The sequence below is a fragment of the Heterodontus francisci genome, chromosome 20, assembly GCF_036365525.1.
Source record: "Heterodontus francisci isolate sHetFra1 chromosome 20, sHetFra1.hap1, whole genome shotgun sequence".
In the NCBI taxonomy this organism is placed as follows: domain Eukaryota; kingdom Metazoa; phylum Chordata; class Chondrichthyes; order Heterodontiformes; family Heterodontidae; genus Heterodontus; species Heterodontus francisci.
In genome coordinates, this window is record NC_090390.1 from 12622167 (window position 1) to 12639213 (window position 17047).

Here is a 17047-nt window from a genome sequence, read left to right on the forward strand (position 1 = left end):
GCAGTACAACGAAGGTTCACTGGATTAGTTCCTGGAATGAGAGGCTGAGTAAATTGTGTTGATACTCTCTGGAGCTTAGAAGAATGAGAGGTGATCTCATTGAAACTCACAATATTCTGAAAGGGCTTGGCAGGATAGACAATGAGACATTGTTTCCCATGGCTAGGGAACCTAGTACACAGGGGCACAGGCTCAGGATAAGGGGCCGATCATTTAAGACTGAGATGAGGAGAAATGTCTTTACTCAGAGGGTTGAGAATCTTTGGAATTCTCTACCCCAGAGGGTTGTGGATGCTCCATCGTTGAATATATTTAAGGCTGAGATAGACAGATTTTTGGTCTCTTAGAGATTCAGGGATCTGAGGGGCAGGCAGGAAAGTGGAGTTGAAGCCAAAGATTAGCCGTGATTGTATTGATTGGTTGACAATCTCGACCAGCCTTATGGTCTATTGCTGTTCCTATTTCTTATGTACCTTTCTAATGATGATTAGTACTGTCCCTTGGAATTTTTTCCAATAATTTGCCCACCACTGAGGTTAGGCTGACTGGTCTGTAATTATTTTGTCTATTCTTCCCTCCCTTTTTAAACAACAGTACAAGCTTTGCAGTCCTCTAGTCCCTTGGCACCACACCAGGGGGTGGAAAATGATGGTCAGAACATGCACTATTGCCTCTCTTGATTCTCTTAACAGCCTGGAATCCATTTCATGTATTTCATATCCCCTTTCAACTTAATATTTTCTCCCTCCCTATGTTTATCTCATCCAATGTTTTACACTCCTCCTCATCAACTACAATGTACACACCGTCCCCCTCTTTCATGAAAACTGATGCAAATTATTCATAAAGAACCGTGCCCTTGTTTTGTGCCTCCACATGTTACTGTAATGGACTCTCATCAGTTCTACTCTTTCCTGAGTTATCCTCTTACTCTTTATGTATAAAACATCTCTGGGTTTTCCTTTGATTTTACTTGACAATATTTTTCATGTCCTCTGTTTTACTAACTTCCTTTTGAATTTCACCCTGCACTTTTTATACACCTCTAGGCTTTCTGCAGTATTGAACTCTCAGTATCTGACATAAGTTTCTATTTTTTGCCTTACACTACCTTGTATGTTCCTTGATATCCAATTGGTTCTAGATTTGGGAATCTAACCCTTTTTATTTGTAGGAATATATTGATACAGAACCCTCATTATTTTCTCGTTGAATGCCTCCCACTGCTCTGAAACTGATTTACCTTCAAGTAGTTGTTTTCAGTCCACTTCTGCTAAATCAAATTTCAGCTTAGTAAATTTGGCCTTTCCTTAATTGAGAACTTTTATTCCTGATCTATCTTTATCCTTTTCCATAACTACTCTAAATCTAACTGTATTGTGATCACTACTCACAAAATGCTCTCCCATTGTTATCCCAACATGCCCAGCTTCATTTCCTAAAACTAAGCCCAGAACTGTCCCTTCTCTTGCTGAGCTTGTTACGTATTGGTTAACAAAGTTCCCCTGAATGCATTTTAAGAATTCTACGGCCTCTTTACCTTTTTCACTGATTCCAATCCCAATTAAAATTAGGGCAAGTGTAAATCTACTATCACTACCCTATTGTTTCTGTACTTCTCAGCAATTTGCCTATATATTTGCTCTTCTATTGCCCTCTGACTGTTTGAGGATCTGCAGTACACTCTCAGTAGTGTGATTGCATCTTTTTTGTCCTTCACTTCAACCCATATGGCCTCATTTGATGGTCCTTCCAGCATTTCATCCCTCCTCACAGCTGTGATTTGTTTCTTTAACCAACACTGCAACCCTCCCTGCTTTATCCCCCCTGTAAACCTGGAATGGTGAGCTACCATTCCTGCCCTTCTTTAATCACATTTTATAATAGCTAGGATATATACTTCCAAGTGTGTATCTGTGCCCTCAACTTGTCTGCCTTATTCATTAGACTCTTTGCTTTGAAGTGTATACCACTAATCACTGAACAACTCCTTTGCTGTCTATTTTCTAGCCTTTGTTTCCCCCGCCTTCCACACTTGCTTGCTAATTTTCTGCCTTCTATTTCTAGCTTTGCTTGTCTCCCTTCTGAATTGACACTCAGATTGCCATCCCCTTGCCAAGCAAGCCCCACCTCATCTAGAATCTGTCTCAATGCCCCAGGAATCTAAAACTGTCCCACCTGCACCATCTCTCTAGCCATGCTCTCTCCTCCTATTTCTGTATTCAGTAGTGTGTGACACAGGGAGTAATCTGGAGATTACCATTTTTGAGGTCCTGCTTATTAATTTCTTTCCTAGCTCTCTAAAATCTGCCTGCACGACCTCATCCCTCTTTCTACGTCTGTTGTTGGTACCAATATTAACCATGACCACTGGCTGTTTGCCCTCTTCCTTCAGAATGCTCTGCAGCCGCTCAGTAAAATTCTTGACCCTAGCACCAGGGAGGCCACTTACTATCCTAGAATTAAATCTGCAGCTGCAGAAATGCCTGTCTGTTCCCCTAACTATTGAATCCCCTATTATTTTTGTTTTTCTGACCTTCCTCCTGCCCCCAGTACAGCTGAGCCACACATGGTGCTGTGGACCTGGCTCTGGCTGCACTCTCCAGAGAAACCATCGCTCTCACCAGTGCTCAGAACTGAATACAGTTAGAGAGCAAGATGCACTCCGGGATTTCCTTGACTGCCTGGAGGTCACCCATTCCCTCGCTGCCTGCACTCTTAAGCTGAGAGGTGACTAGCTCTCAGACTCACGGATGCACCACCGTAACACCAGCTGCTGCTCAAATTACAAAACCCAGAGCACGATCTCCTCCAGCTGGTGACATTTCTTACACATGTGATTGTCCAGGATGCAAGAAGTGTCCTGGAGTTCCCACATGGCACATGATGCGCATTTGACGGGAGTGGCATGCCTCTATTTATTAGACTCTTACACTGGGAGCTGAGATATGACACTTTGTATAGAACACCTGTGACTCTACTAAAGTCAGCTCTCAATAACTGTGCAATTAATTCATAGATGCTTTGAATGGGAAGCCGGGTAAGTATCTGAGGGAGAAATGAGTAAAAGGATAGGTTGGGTGAAGTGAGGTAGGAAGAGGCTTGTGTGGAGCATAATCACTGACTGTTGGGCCGAATGACCTTTTCCTGTGCTGTATGTTCTATGTAATTGTAGATGGAGAATGAGGATAATATGGGGGAGTGAGAAGTGCTGTCTGACTATCTGCTATGTAACACTTGCTGTATCTTGCTGCATCAGGTACATTGCCATCATCCACCCCTTGAAGCCCAGACTGTCCTCCAGCTCGACTAAGAGAGTGATTGCTGTCATCTGGATCCTGGCCCTGGCTCTAGCATTCCCACAGTGTTTCTATGCCCATATTGTGCAATCGGACAGCAGAGTGATTTGTATAGTGGACTGGCCTGGGGATGTCGGAGGACAAAATCAACTGACGTAAGAACCTGTTTATCAATTCCCTGCAATCTCAGTCCTGCTGGTACAGCTAATACTAATTATGGCCTATTTGCAATTGTGGGCTATTTTCCAAAAATAAATTCCGTATTTTCAGGGGAAAAACAGCCAATTGTCACAAATTTGGTAACATTTTGCTTTGCAGCAACTGATACCTCCTGGTGCAAAACCTTGAGCTACTGTAACTGGAATTTGTGTGAAAATGGCTGTGTTTCATTGGAAGAAACTATCAGGATAGAATAGATAGGCTTGAACTCTGTTGGGTAGTTGTCAATTTTGATTAAACTGAGGGTCTTGTGATTTGGAAATTGTGCTGCTTTTGCTTTGTCATAAAGTTTAGTTAACCTGATTGATGAATTCCCTTAAGTCCAGGCTGTTTTTGTTGATACCCCTACAGCCCGACATTCTCTATGGCCAATGGTGCCACTACTTGAAGCAAAGGGCTTTAATTCCATTATTGTTTTGCTTGTGTGTGACCATCTGTACCAGACACTATGGGCTGAATTTTATTGGGGCGCCGCCTTTGAACTCAACGCGGTGCCTGCATTTAGCGGCCGCCATAGAGCCCCCACGATAGTACGCGCAGGGACTCGTTAGCATCACTGCGCCAAGCCTCCCCCCCCGATATAACGTGGGGAGAGGCGGAACATTCGGCGCAGTGAGGAACCCTTTGACAGTTGTGCAGCAGATGCTGGGGCCCTATTTTACGCGCCTCAGCACCTGGTTCCTGACAGCTGTCAAAGAATACTTACCTGACTGCTGAAGAGTGGGGCTGCTGTCAATCTGGAAGCAAAGCAGAAAGTGCTGCAGAAATCCAGCAGGTCAGGCAGCATCTGTGGAGAGAGAAGCAGAGTTAACTTGTCCAAGTTCACAGACCTGAAAGTTAACTCTGCTTCTCTCTCCACAGATGTTGCATGACCTGCTGAGTGACCCCAGCACTTTCTGCTTTGCCGTCACATACTTACCCTGCTGTGTCCCAGTGTCCTGTGAAGTTGCGATCCTCTTCTTCCATTCAAGTGTAACATTCCTTCTTGTAGGTGTGCTGCATCTGGGTGAATAATCTTAAATTTGCACATTCCAGGATGTGAGACTTAAATAGACCATCAAAGGTATTACAGAGGTTTACAGGGAACACACTGATACAAATGGGAATGCACGGGTGTCACAGCAATGTAAATATGTCTTTCACTAAATATTCCTCACCAACATGTGTGTCCTTTTCTCTGTGTGAATGATGTGTGCCAGCATGTAGTGCTAATGTCACATCCCTTTGCACTGTTGGCCCTTCAGGAGAGCCAATGTATGCAATAACATCATTGCCATGCCACCATTACACATGAGCGTCTCGACAGATGCAGTGACATGGACATTGGCTTAGCCAGCTGCTGCCTCTAGTGGTTTACACAGGGATGCTGCAGATGTGGACTGGTGCACAGCAGGTGAGCGAGGGCGATGTGTGGCTTGGAGAGCTCATGTCGGTTCCTATGGAACAGACAGCCTTTGTCTGATAAGACACTTCCGTATATCCCTAACTCACTGCTAGCCCTGCGTGCAGAGCCTGGGTGCCATCTGCCCTCCCATGCGTCTTTCATGTTGTAGGTCCTCAGCGTCCTCATAGTCCGAGGAGGAATCCTGTTGACATCTCTCCTCATCATGCCAGGCCTGCCCCCTATTGGGTGCATAGTTGTGCAGAGCAGCAAAGAAAGGAGCTGGCCTCTTCAGCCTGTAGTACAGGGCATCACCCTATCCATACAGGCATTGGAGGTGCTCTTTCAGCATGCCGATTTCCTGCTCAATGGTGGCTCATGTAGCTCAGTGGCTGGCATTGTATCTCTCCTCTGCAGCAGTGGTGGAGTCTCTCACCGGTGTCAGGAGCCATGTCTGCAAAGGATAGCCCTTATCTCCAAGAAGCCACCCCTCCATCTGAGCCAGTTCAGTGAACAGCAGTGGCGCAAGACCCAGGTGTCATGGCAGCTGCCTGAGAAACGGTCACACATTCACAGCAAGCATCTGCGGTGTTCACATTCCAGCTTCACCTAGATTGAGAGGGCTCCTTTAATGGTGACGTCTGCAGGTGGTAGCCTGCCAGTAGGCCTGATGACCACATGAGTGCAGTCTATGAACATTATAACCTATGGTTCTCCGTCAATGGTGCCAGAACCAATGGCCATCTGGCCCTGGCTGTTAGGGTCCGTCCTGAAGCGGACGTCCTCACTGGCCCTCCAGTGCAGGGCATTGGTGACCTCCCTGATGCAGTGGTGCACTGCTGACTGTGTGACCCTGCAAAGGTCTCTGGTGGGCCCCTAAAAGGCTGCAGATGCATCAGGCCTGAAAAACACTGCCACTATGAGGAACAAAAGCATGGGATGTCCACCGGAGCCCATGGGCTGCAGGTCATCCTTGAGCAGGGCACAGTGATGTGTCACTACCCTCTCTATATGCGCAATCTCCTCTGACACTGGTGCTCTGACATCCGATGGCATGTCATGTGGGGCCTGCAGATGCACGGCAAATGTAATGGCGAGCTCCCCTTGGGGGCTGCTGCTCACGACCGGGGGCCTCTACGTGGATCGCACCTGCCTGTTGGTATTGTCTCTGGCACATATGGATCCTCACATGCAGAGGATCACACAATGTAGGATGAGCCATACCTATTTCCATGTGATAAATAAAGTTGAACCCTGCATGTATTCGAAGGTTCCTAATAGGGCATGGATGGATGTTGACGGGTACATCAGCTGCTTTCCTGGATCAACTATGTGGCGTACCATGGCATTGCCCATCTTGGCCAACATTCAGAGTGGCACAGCATGACCACATCAAGATCCTACCAGCTGAATTGATTGCCCCCACCATCCATAAAACCTTAATGCTCCTGCCCTTTCTGGCACCCACCCCATACACAGGGTGCCGAGTGTGCCAAAGCCCCCTCACAAACGCAGAGCGTACACTGTTAACGGAGGGACGGTACATGGTACCTCCCGTCATGCCAGCACAGCTTTCCCTCCAGTAATCTCAGACCCCCTCCCTTTCAGAATGCAGAGTGTGACCCCTGTGTATTCCCCCTTCCTCCTCCCTTTAAGATTGCAGAGTTAGACCCCTGTGTATTCCCCCTCCCTCCTCCCTTACAGAATGCAGAGTGCGACCCCTGTGTATCCCCCCTCCCTCCTCCCTTTCAGAATGCAGAGTTAGACCCTTGTGTATCCCCCCTCCCTCCTCTCTTTCAGAATGCAGAGTGCGACCCCTGTGTATCCCCCCTCCCTGCTCCCTTTCAGAATGCAGAGTTAGACCCCTGTGTATCCCCCCTCCCTCCTCCCTTACAGAATGCAGAGTTAGACCCTTGTGTATCCCCCCCTCCCTCCTCCCTTTCAGAATGCAGAGTTAGACCCCTGTGTATCCCCCCTCCCTGCTCCCTTTCAGAATGCAGAGTTAGACCCCTGTGTATCCCCCCTCCCTCCTCCCTTTCAGAATGCAGAGTTAGACCCCTGTGTATCCCCCCTCCCTGCTCCCTTTCAGAATGCAGAGTTAGACCCCTGTGTATCCCCCCCTCCTCCCTTTCAGAATGCAGAGTTAGACCCCTGTGTATCCCCCCTCCCTCCTCCCTTTCAGAATGCAGAGTTAGACCCCTGTGTATCCCCCCCTCCTCCCTTTCAGAATGCAGAGTTAGACCCCTGTGTATCCCCCTTCCCTCCTCCCTTTCAGAATGCAGAGTTAGACCCCTGTGTATCCCCCCTCCCTCCTCCCTTTCAGAATGCAGAGTTAGACCCCTGTGTATCCCCCCTCCCTCCTCCCTATCAGAATGCAGAGTTAGACCCCTGTGTATCCCCCCTCCCTGCTCCCTTTCAGAATGCAGAGTTAGACCCCTGTGTATCCCCCCTCCCTCCTCCCTTTCAGAATGCAGAGTTAGACCCCTGTGTATCCCCCCTCCCTGCTCCCTTTCAGAATGCAGAGTTAGACCCCTGTGTATCCCCCCTCCCTCCTCCCTTTCAGAATGCAGAGTTAGACCCCTGTGTATCCCCCCTCCCTGCTCCCTTTCAGAATGCAGAGTTAGACCCCTGTGTATCCCCCCTCCCTCCTCCCTTTCAGAATGCAGAGTTAGACCCCTGTGTATCCCCCCTCCCTGCTCCCTTTCAGAATGCAGAGTTAGACCCCTGTGTATCCCCCCCTCCTCCCTTTCAGAATGCAGAGTTAGACCCCTGTGTATCCCCCTTCCCTCCTCCCTTTCAGAATGCAGAGTGACACCCTGTGTATCCCCCCTCCCTCCTCCCTTTCAGAATGCAGAGTTAGACCCCTGTGTATCCCCCCTCCCTCCTCCCTATCAGAATGCAGAGTTAGACCCCTGTGTATCCCCCCTCCCTGCTCCCTTTCAGAATGCAGAGTTAGACCCCTGTGTATCCCCCCTCCCTGCTCCCTTTCAGAATGCAGAGTGTGACCCCTGTGTATCCCCCCTCCCTCCTCCCTTTCAGAATGCAGAGTTAGACCCCTGCGTATCCCCCTTCCCTGCTCCCTTTCAGAATACAGAGTTAGACCCCTGTGTATCCCCCCTCCCTGCTCCCTTTCAGAATGCAGAGTTAGACCCCTGTGTATCCCCCCTCCCTCCTCCCTTTCAGAATGCAGAGTTAGACCCCTGTGTATCCCCCTTCCCTCCTCCCTTTCAGAATGCAGAGTTAGACCCCTGCGTATCCCCCCTCCCTCCTCCCTTTCAGAATGCAGAGTTAGACCCCTGTGTATCCCCCCTCCCTCCTCCCTTTCAGAATGCAGAGTGAGACCCCTGTGTATCCCCCCTCCCTCCTCCCTTTCAGAATGCAGAGTTAGACCCTTGTGTATCCCCCCTCCCTGCTCCCTTTCAGAATGCAGAGTTAGACCCCTGTGTATCCCCCCTCCCTCCTCCCTTTCAGAATGCAGAGTTAGACCCTTGTGTATCCCCCCTCCCTGCTCCCTTTCAGAATGCAGAGTTAGACCCCTGTGTATCCCCCCTCCCTCCTCCCTTTCAGAATGCAGAGTTAGACCCCTGTGTATCCCCCCTCCCTGCTCCCTTTCAGAATGCAGAGTTAGACCCCTGTGTATCCCCCCTCCCTGCTCCCTTTCAGAATGCAGAGTTAGACCCCTGTGTATCCCCCCTCCCTCCTCCCTTTCAGAATGCAGAGTTAGACCCCTGTGTATCCCCCCTCCCTCCTCCCTTTCAGAATGCAGAGTTAGACCCCTGTGTATCCCCCTTCCCTCCTCCCTTTCAGAATGCAGAGTTAGACCCCTGTGTATCCCCCCTCCCTCCTCCCTTTCAGAATGCAGAGTTAGACCCCTGTGTATCCCCCCTCCCTGCTCCCTTTCAGAATGCAGAGTTAGACCCCTGCGTATCCCCCTTCCCTGCTCCCTTTCAGAATGCAGAGTTAGACCCCTGTGTATCCCCCCTCCCTCCTCCCTTTCAGAATGCAGAGTTAGACCCCTGTGTATCCCCCCTCCCTGCTCCCTTTCAGAATGCAGAGTGTGACCCCTGTGTATCCCCCCTCCCTCCTCCCTTTCAGAATGCAGAGTTAGACCCCTGTGTATCCCCCCTCCCTGCTCCCTTTCAGAATGCAGAGTTAGACCCCTGTGTATCCCCCTTCCCTCCTCCCTTTCAGAATGCAGTTAGACCCCTGTGTATCCCCCCTCCCTCCTCCCTTTCAGAATGCAGAGTTAGACCCCTGTGTATCCCCCTTCCCTCCTACCTTTCAGAATGCAGAGTTAGACCCTTGTGTATCCCCCTTCCCTCCTCCCTTTCAGAATGCAGTTAGACCCCTGTGTATCCCCCCTCCCTCCTCCCTTTCAGAATGCAGAGTTAGACCCTTGTGTATCCCCCTTCCCTCCTCCCTTTCAGAATGCAGTTAGACCCCTGTGTATCCCCCCTCCCTCCTCCCTTTCAGAATGCAGAGTTAGACCCTTGTGTATCCCCCCTCCCTCCTCCCTTTCAGAATGCAGAGTTAGACCCTTGTGTATCCCCCTTCCCTCCTCCCTTTCAGAATGCAGTTAGACCCCTGTGTATCCCCCCTCCCTCCTCCCTTTCAGAATGCAGAGTTAGACCCCTGTGTATCCCCCCTCCCTCCTCCATTTCAGAATGCAGAGTTAGACCCCTGTGTATCCCCCCTCCCTCCTCCCTTTCAGAATGCAGAGTTAGACCCCTGTGTATCCCCCCGCCCTCCTCCCTTTCAGAATGCAGAGTTAGACCCTTGTGTATCCCCCCTCCCTCCTCCCTTTCAGAATGCAGAGTTAGACCCCTGTGTATCCCCCCTCCCTGCTCCCTTTAAGAATGCAGAGTTAGACCCTTGTGTATCCCCCCTCCCTCCTCCCTTTCAGAATGCAGAGTTAGACCCCTGTGTATCCCCCCTCCCTGCTCCCTTTAAGAATGCAGAGTTAGACCCCTGTGTATCCCCCCTCCCTGCTCCCTTTAAGAATGCAGAGTTAGACCCTTGTGTATCCCCCCTCCCTGCTCCCTTTAAGAATGCAGAGTTAGACCCTTGTGTATCCCCCCTCCCTCCTCCCTTTCAGAATGCAGAGTTAGACCCCTGTGTATCCCCCCTCCCTCCTCCCTTTCAGAATGCAGAGTTAGACCCTTGTGTATCCCCCCTCCCTCCTCCCTTTCAGAATGCAGAGTTAGACCCCTGTGTATCCCCCCTCCCTGCTCCCTTTAAGAATGCAGAGTTAGACCCTTGTGTATCCCCCCTCCCTCCTCCCTTTAAGAATGCAGAGTTAGACCCTTGTGTATCCCCCTTCCCTCCTCCCTTTCAGAATGCAGAGTTAGACCCTTGTGTATCCCCCCTCCCTCCTCCCTTTCAGAATGCAGAGTTAGACCCTTGTGTATCCCCCCTCCCTCCTCCCTTTCAGAATGCAGAGTTAGACCCCTGTGTATCCCCCCTCCCTCCTCCCTTTCAGAATGCAGAGTTAGACCCTTGTGTATCCCCCCTCCCTGCTCCCTTTAAGAATGCAGAGTTAGACCCTTGTGTATCCCCCCTCCCTCCTCCCTTTCAGAATGCAGAGTTAGACCCCTGTGTATCCCCCCTCCCTCCTCTCTTTCAGAATGCAGAGTTAGACCCCTGTGTATCCCCCCTCCCTCCTCCCTTTCAGAATGCAGAGTTAGACCCTTGTGTATCCCCCCTCCCTGCTCCCTTTCAGAATGCAGAGTTAGACCCCTGTGTATCCCCCCTCCCTCCTTCCTTTCAGAATGCAGAGTTAGACCCTTGTGTATCCCCCCTCCCTCCTCCCTTTCAGAATGCAGAGTTAGACCCCTGTGTATCCCCCCTCCCTGCTCCCTTTAAGAATGCAGAGTTAGACCCTTGTGTATCCCCCCTCCCTCCTCCCTTTCAGAATGCAGAGTTAGACCCTTGTGTATCCCCCTTCCCTCCTCCCTTTCAGAATGCAGAGTTAGACCCTTGTGTATCCCCCCTCCCTCCTCCCTTTAAGAATGCAGAGTTAGACCCTTGTGTATCCCCCTTCCCTCCTCCCTTTCAGAATGCAGAGTTAGACCCTTGTGTATCCCCCCTCCCTCCTCCCTTTAAGAATGCAGAGTTAGACCCTTGTGTATCCCCCTTCCCTGCTCCCTTGCAGAATGCAGAGTTAGACCCCTGTGTATCCCCCCTCCCTCCTCCCTTTCAGAATGCAGAGTTAGACCCCTGTGTATCCTGGGACCTCAGTCAGAGTTGATCAGTCACACATTGAAAGCGGCCAGCCCAGACCGACCTGAATCAAAAGAGATCGTACATTGGACAGTGGGCTCTGTGTTTGCAGCACTTCTGACAAGGCACATCATCGTAAACTCAGTTACGCACCAACATTTCTGAACCACTCTCTGGAATTGGACTCACTAAAGGAAGGTCTTCATAGGATGACAGAAATTATAGTGCATGAGGATGACATTTGGCACCCGGTGCCTGTTCTGGTGTTCCTCCAGTAACTTCATTTCCCCTGATCCTCTTTTTCAAATACTTATCTCATTTCCGTTTCACATTACGTTTTAGTCTCTGCCTCAATAGCGACTTGTGATGAAGCATTTCATAGTCCAACAGTCTTCAGTTTGAGAACCAGCCTCCAAACAAAATCAAATTGAAACAGCTCTTATCAAAGCCACAAATGACAACTGTGACAAAAGGTAAACTATCCCTCCACATCCTTCTCGACCTATCTGCAACCTTCCTCATGGTTGACCACACCATCTTCCTCCAATGCCTCTCCACTGTCATCCAGTTGGGTGGGACTGCTCACACCTGGTTCCATTCTTACCTGGCTAATTGTATCCAGAGAATCACATACAATGGCTTCACTTCCTGCTCATGTACAATTTCCTCTGGTGTTCCCTAAGGATCTATCCTTGGCCCCTCCTATTTCTCATCTACATGCCACCCCTCGACGACATCATCTGAAAGCACAGTGTTACTTTCCACATGTATGCTGACATTCAGGTCTACCTCAGCACGACTTCACATCTCCTCCACCGTTGCTAAATTATCAGACTGCTTATCCAACATCCAGTACTGGATGAGCAGAAATTTCTTTGAATTAAATATTGGGAAGACTGAAGTCATTGTCTCCAGTCCCTGTGACAAACTCTGTTCCTTGGCTACTGACTCCATCCGCTCGCTGACAACAGACTCAGACGGTTCCCAACCTGGTATCTTATTTGATCCCCAGATGAGCTTCTGACCACATATCCGTGCTGTCACTAAGACCATCTGCTTCCACCTCCATAACATTGCCCGACTCCGCCGCTGTCTTAGCTCATCTGCTGAAATCCCTATCCATGCTCTTTGTTACCTCGAAACTTGACTATTCCAAGTCATTCCTGGTCGCTCTCCCAAATTTTACCCTCCATAAACTTGAGGTCATCCAAAACTCTGTTGCCCATGTCTTTATTCGCACCAAGTCCTGTTTACCCATCACCCCTGTGCCCGCTGTCCTGCATTGTCTCCCGCTCAAGCAACGCCTAGGTTTAAAAATTCTCATCCTTGTTTTCAAATCTCTCCACAGATTCACCCTTTCCCATCTGTGTAATCTCCAGCCCCGCAACGCTCTGAGATATTTGTGTTCCTCTAATTCTGGCATTGGTCGTCATGCCTTCAGTTGCCTGGACCCGAAGCTCTAGAGCTCCCTCCCTATCCCTCTGTGCCTCTTCATCTCGCTTTCCTCCTTTAGGATGCTTCTTACAATCTACCTCTGACCAAGCTTTTGGTCATCTGCCCGAATATCTCCTTATGTAGCTCAGTGTCAAACTTTGCTCCTGTGAAGCATTTTGGGATGTTTTATTATGTTTAAGTTGCTATATAAATACAAGCTGTGGCTGCTCCTTGTCCTTGTCTTCTGCCCCCCGCCACATCACATCACTGCCACCCCCACACCACCTCTCTGCCCCCCCACACCACCTCTCTAACCCCCGCCATACCACATCTCTGCCCCCCGCACACCAACTCTCTGTACCCCCCACATCACCACACTGCCCCCGACACAACACATCTCTGCACCCTCCACACCACCTCTCTGCCCCCCGCCACACAACATCGCTGCCCGCCGCCACACCACGTCTCGACCACCCGCCACACCACCTCTCAACCCCGCCACACCCCCTCTCTATCCCCCGCCACACCACCTCTCTGCGCGCCCCACACTACATCTCTGCCACCCCCACAACACCTCTCTGCCCCCCCCACATCACCACACTACCGCTGCCACACCACCTCTCTAACCCCCGCCACACCACATCTCTGCTCCCCCCACACTACATCTCTACCCCCCGCCACACCACCTCTCAACCCCCGCCACACCCCCTCTCTATCCCCCGCCACACCACATCTCTGCGCGCCCCACAGCACTTCTCTACCCCCCGCCTCACCACCTCTCTACCCCCCGCCACACCAAACCTCTGCCCTCCCGACACCACCTCTCTGCTCCCCGCCACACCACCTCTCTGCCCCCCGCCACATCACATCTCTGCCCCCCCCCACACCACCTCTCTACCCTCCGTCACACCACCTCGCTACCCCCCCACACCACCTCTCTACCCCCGCCACACCACATCTCTGCCCCCCCACACAACATCTCTCCCCCCCCGCCACACCACATCTCTGCCCCCCCACAACACCTCTCTACCCCCCCGCAACACCACATTTCTGCCACCCCCACAACACCTCTCTACCCGCCCGCCACACCACATCTCTACCCCCGCCACACCAAATCACTGCCCCCCACACCACCTATCTACACCCCGCCTCACAACAACTCTGCCCCCCCCACACAACCTCTCTGCCCCACGCCACCCCACCTCTCTACCCCCCACCACACCACATCTCTGCCCCCCCCACACCACATCTATGCCCACCGCCACACCACATCTCTGCCCCCCACCACACCACCTCTCTACCCCCGCCACACCACATCTCTGCCCCCCGCCACACCACATCTCTGCGCCCCCCACAACACCTCTCTACCCCTGCCACACCACATCTCTGCAACCTCCATACCACATCTCTACCCCCGCCACACCATCTCGCTGCCCCCCGCCACACCACATCTCTGCCCCCACCACATCACCACTCTACCCCCCGCCACACCACCTCTCTACCCCCCCCCCCACACCACATCTCTGCCCCCCCACAACACCTCTCTACCCCCGCCACACCACATCTCTGCCCCCCCATACCACCTCTCTACCCCCCGCCACACCACATTTCTGCCCCCCCCACACCTCCTCTCTGCCCCTCACCACACCACCTCTCTGCCCCCCGCCACACCACCTCTCTGTCCCCCGCCACATCACATCTCTGCACCCCCCACACCACCACTCTAAACCCCGCCACACCACATCTCTACCCCCGCCACACCACCTCTCTACCCCCGCCACACCACATCTCTACCCCCTGCCACACCAAGTCTCTGCCCCCCCACACCACCTCTCTGCCCCCCGCCACACCACCTCTCGACCCCCGCCACACCACATCTCTGCCCGCCACACACCACCTCTCTAACCCCGCCAAACCACATCTCTGCCCCCCCACACCACCTGTCTGTCCCCCGACACACCACCTCTCTCCCCCCCCACACCATCTCTCTGCCCCCCGCCATACCACCTCTCTACCCCCCGCCACACAACTTCTCTGCCCCCCCCCACATCACCACTCTACCCCCCGCCACACCACCTCTCTACCCCCTGCCACACCACATCTCTGCTCCCCCACACCACATCTCTACCCCCCGCCACACCACCTCTCTACCCCCCGCCACACCACCTCTCTACACCCGCCACACCACATCTCTGCCCCCCGCCACTACACCTCTCTCGCCCCCGCCACACCACATCTCTGTCCCCCACACGCCACCTCTCTGCCCCCAGCCACTCCACCTCTCTTCCCCCCACCGCACAACATCCCGGCCCCCCCCCCCACATCATATCTCTGCCCCCCACCACACCACATATCTGCCCCCCGCCACACCACCTGTCTACGCCCCGCCTCACAACATCTCTGCCCCCCACACCACCTCTCTGCCCCCCGCCGCACCACCTCTCTACCCGCCACCACACCACATCTCTGCCCCCCACACACCACCTCTCTGCCCCCCGCCACACCACATCTCTGTCCCCCGCCACACCATATCTCTGCCCCCTCCACACCACATCTCTACTCCCCACCACACATTTGTGCCCCCCCCACACCAACTCTACCCCCCGCCACACCACATTTCTGCCCCCCCCACACCACCACTCTGCCCCCCGCCACATCACATCTCTGCCCCCCCCCACACCACATCTCTGCCACCCCCACAACACCTCTCTACCCCCCGCCACACCACATCTCTGCCCCCCGCCACACCAAATCTCTGCCCCCCGCCACACCACATCTCTGTCCCCCACACACCACCTCTCTCACCCCCCCCACACCATCTCTCTGCCCCCCGCCATACCACCTCTCTACCCCCCGCCACACAACTTCTCTGCCCCCCCCACATCACCACTCTACCCCCGCAACACCACCTCTCTACCCCCTGCCACACCACATCTCTACCCCCCGCCACACCACATCTCTACCCCCCGCCACACCACATCTCTACCCCCCGCCACACCACATCTCTACCCCCCGCCACACCACCGCTCTACCCCCCGCCACACCACCTCTCTACACCCGCCACACCACATCTCTGCCCCCCGTCACTACACCTCTCTCGCCCCCGCCACACCACATCTCTGCCCCCCACACGCCACCTCTCTGCCCCCAGCCACTCCACCTCTCTTCCCCCCACCGCACAACATCCCGGCCCCCCCCACACCATATCTCTGCCCCCCACCACACCACATCTCTGCCCCCCGCCACTACACCTCTCTCGCCCCCGCCACACCACATCTCTGCCCCCCACACGCCACCTCTCTGCCCCCAGCCACTCCACCTCTCTTCCCCCCACCGCACAACATCCCGGCCCCCCCCCACACCATATCTCTGCCCCCCACCACACCACATATCTGCCCCCCGCCACACCACCTGTCTACGCCCCGCCTCACAACATCTCTGCCCCCCACACCACCTCTCTGCCCCCCGCTGCACCACCTCTCTACCCGCCACCACACCACATCTCTGCCCCCCACACACCACCTCTCTGCCCCCCGCCACACCACATCTCTGTCCCCCGCCACACCATATCTCTACTCCCCACCACACATTTGTGCCCCCCCCACACCAACTCTCTACCCCCCGCCACACCACATTTCTGCCCCCCCCACACCACCACTCTGCCCCCCGCCACATCACATCTCTGCCCCCCCCCACACCACATCTCTGCCACCCCCACAACACCTCTCTACCCCCCACCACACCACATCTCTGCCCCCCGCCACACCAAATCTCTGCCCCCCGCCACACCACATCTCTGTCCCCCACACACCACCTCTCTCCCCCCCCCCACACCATCTCTCTACCCCCTGCCACACCACATCTCTGCTCCCCCATACCACATCTCTACCCCCCGCCACACCACCTCTCTACCCCCCGCCACACCACCTCTCTACACCCGCCACACCACATCTCTGCCCCCCGCCACTACACCTCTCTCGCCCCCGCCACACCACATCTCTGCCCCCCACACGCCACCTCCCTGCCCCCAGCCACTCCACCTCTCTTCCCCCCACCGCACAACATCCCGGCCCCCCCCCACACCATATCTCTGCCCCCCACCACACCACATCTCTGCCCCCCGCCACTACACCTCTCTCGCCCCCGCCACACCACATCTCTGCCCCCCACACGCCACCTCTCTGCCCCCAGCCACTCCACCTCTCTTCCCCTCACCGCACAACATCCCGGCCCCCCCCACACCATATCTCTGCCCCCCACCACATCACCTCTCTACCCCCCGCCACACCACATTCCTGCCCCCCCACACCATCTCTCTGCCCCCCGCCACATCACATCTCTGCCCCCCCCACACCACCTCTCTAACCCCCGCCACACCAAACCTCTGCCCTCCCGACACCACCTCTCTGCTCCTCGCCACACCACCTCTCTACCCCCCCCGCACCACCTCTCTACCCCCGCCACACAACATCTCTGCCCCCCCACACCACCTCTC

The 17047-nt window shown here is 53.7% G+C and overlaps 1 protein-coding gene across 1 annotated transcript in view; it reads left to right on the forward strand.

Annotated features, from left to right (window-relative positions):
* The window catches only part of tacr2 (tachykinin receptor 2), a 456109-nt gene that overhangs the window by 17745 nt on the left and 421317 nt on the right, over positions 1-17047 (forward strand). Inside the window, exon 2 of the mRNA XM_068053305.1 lies at positions 3260-3454. Coding sequence (XP_067909406.1) covers positions 3260-3454 — 195 coding nt within the window. The remainder of the gene's footprint in view (positions 1-3259; positions 3455-17047) is intronic.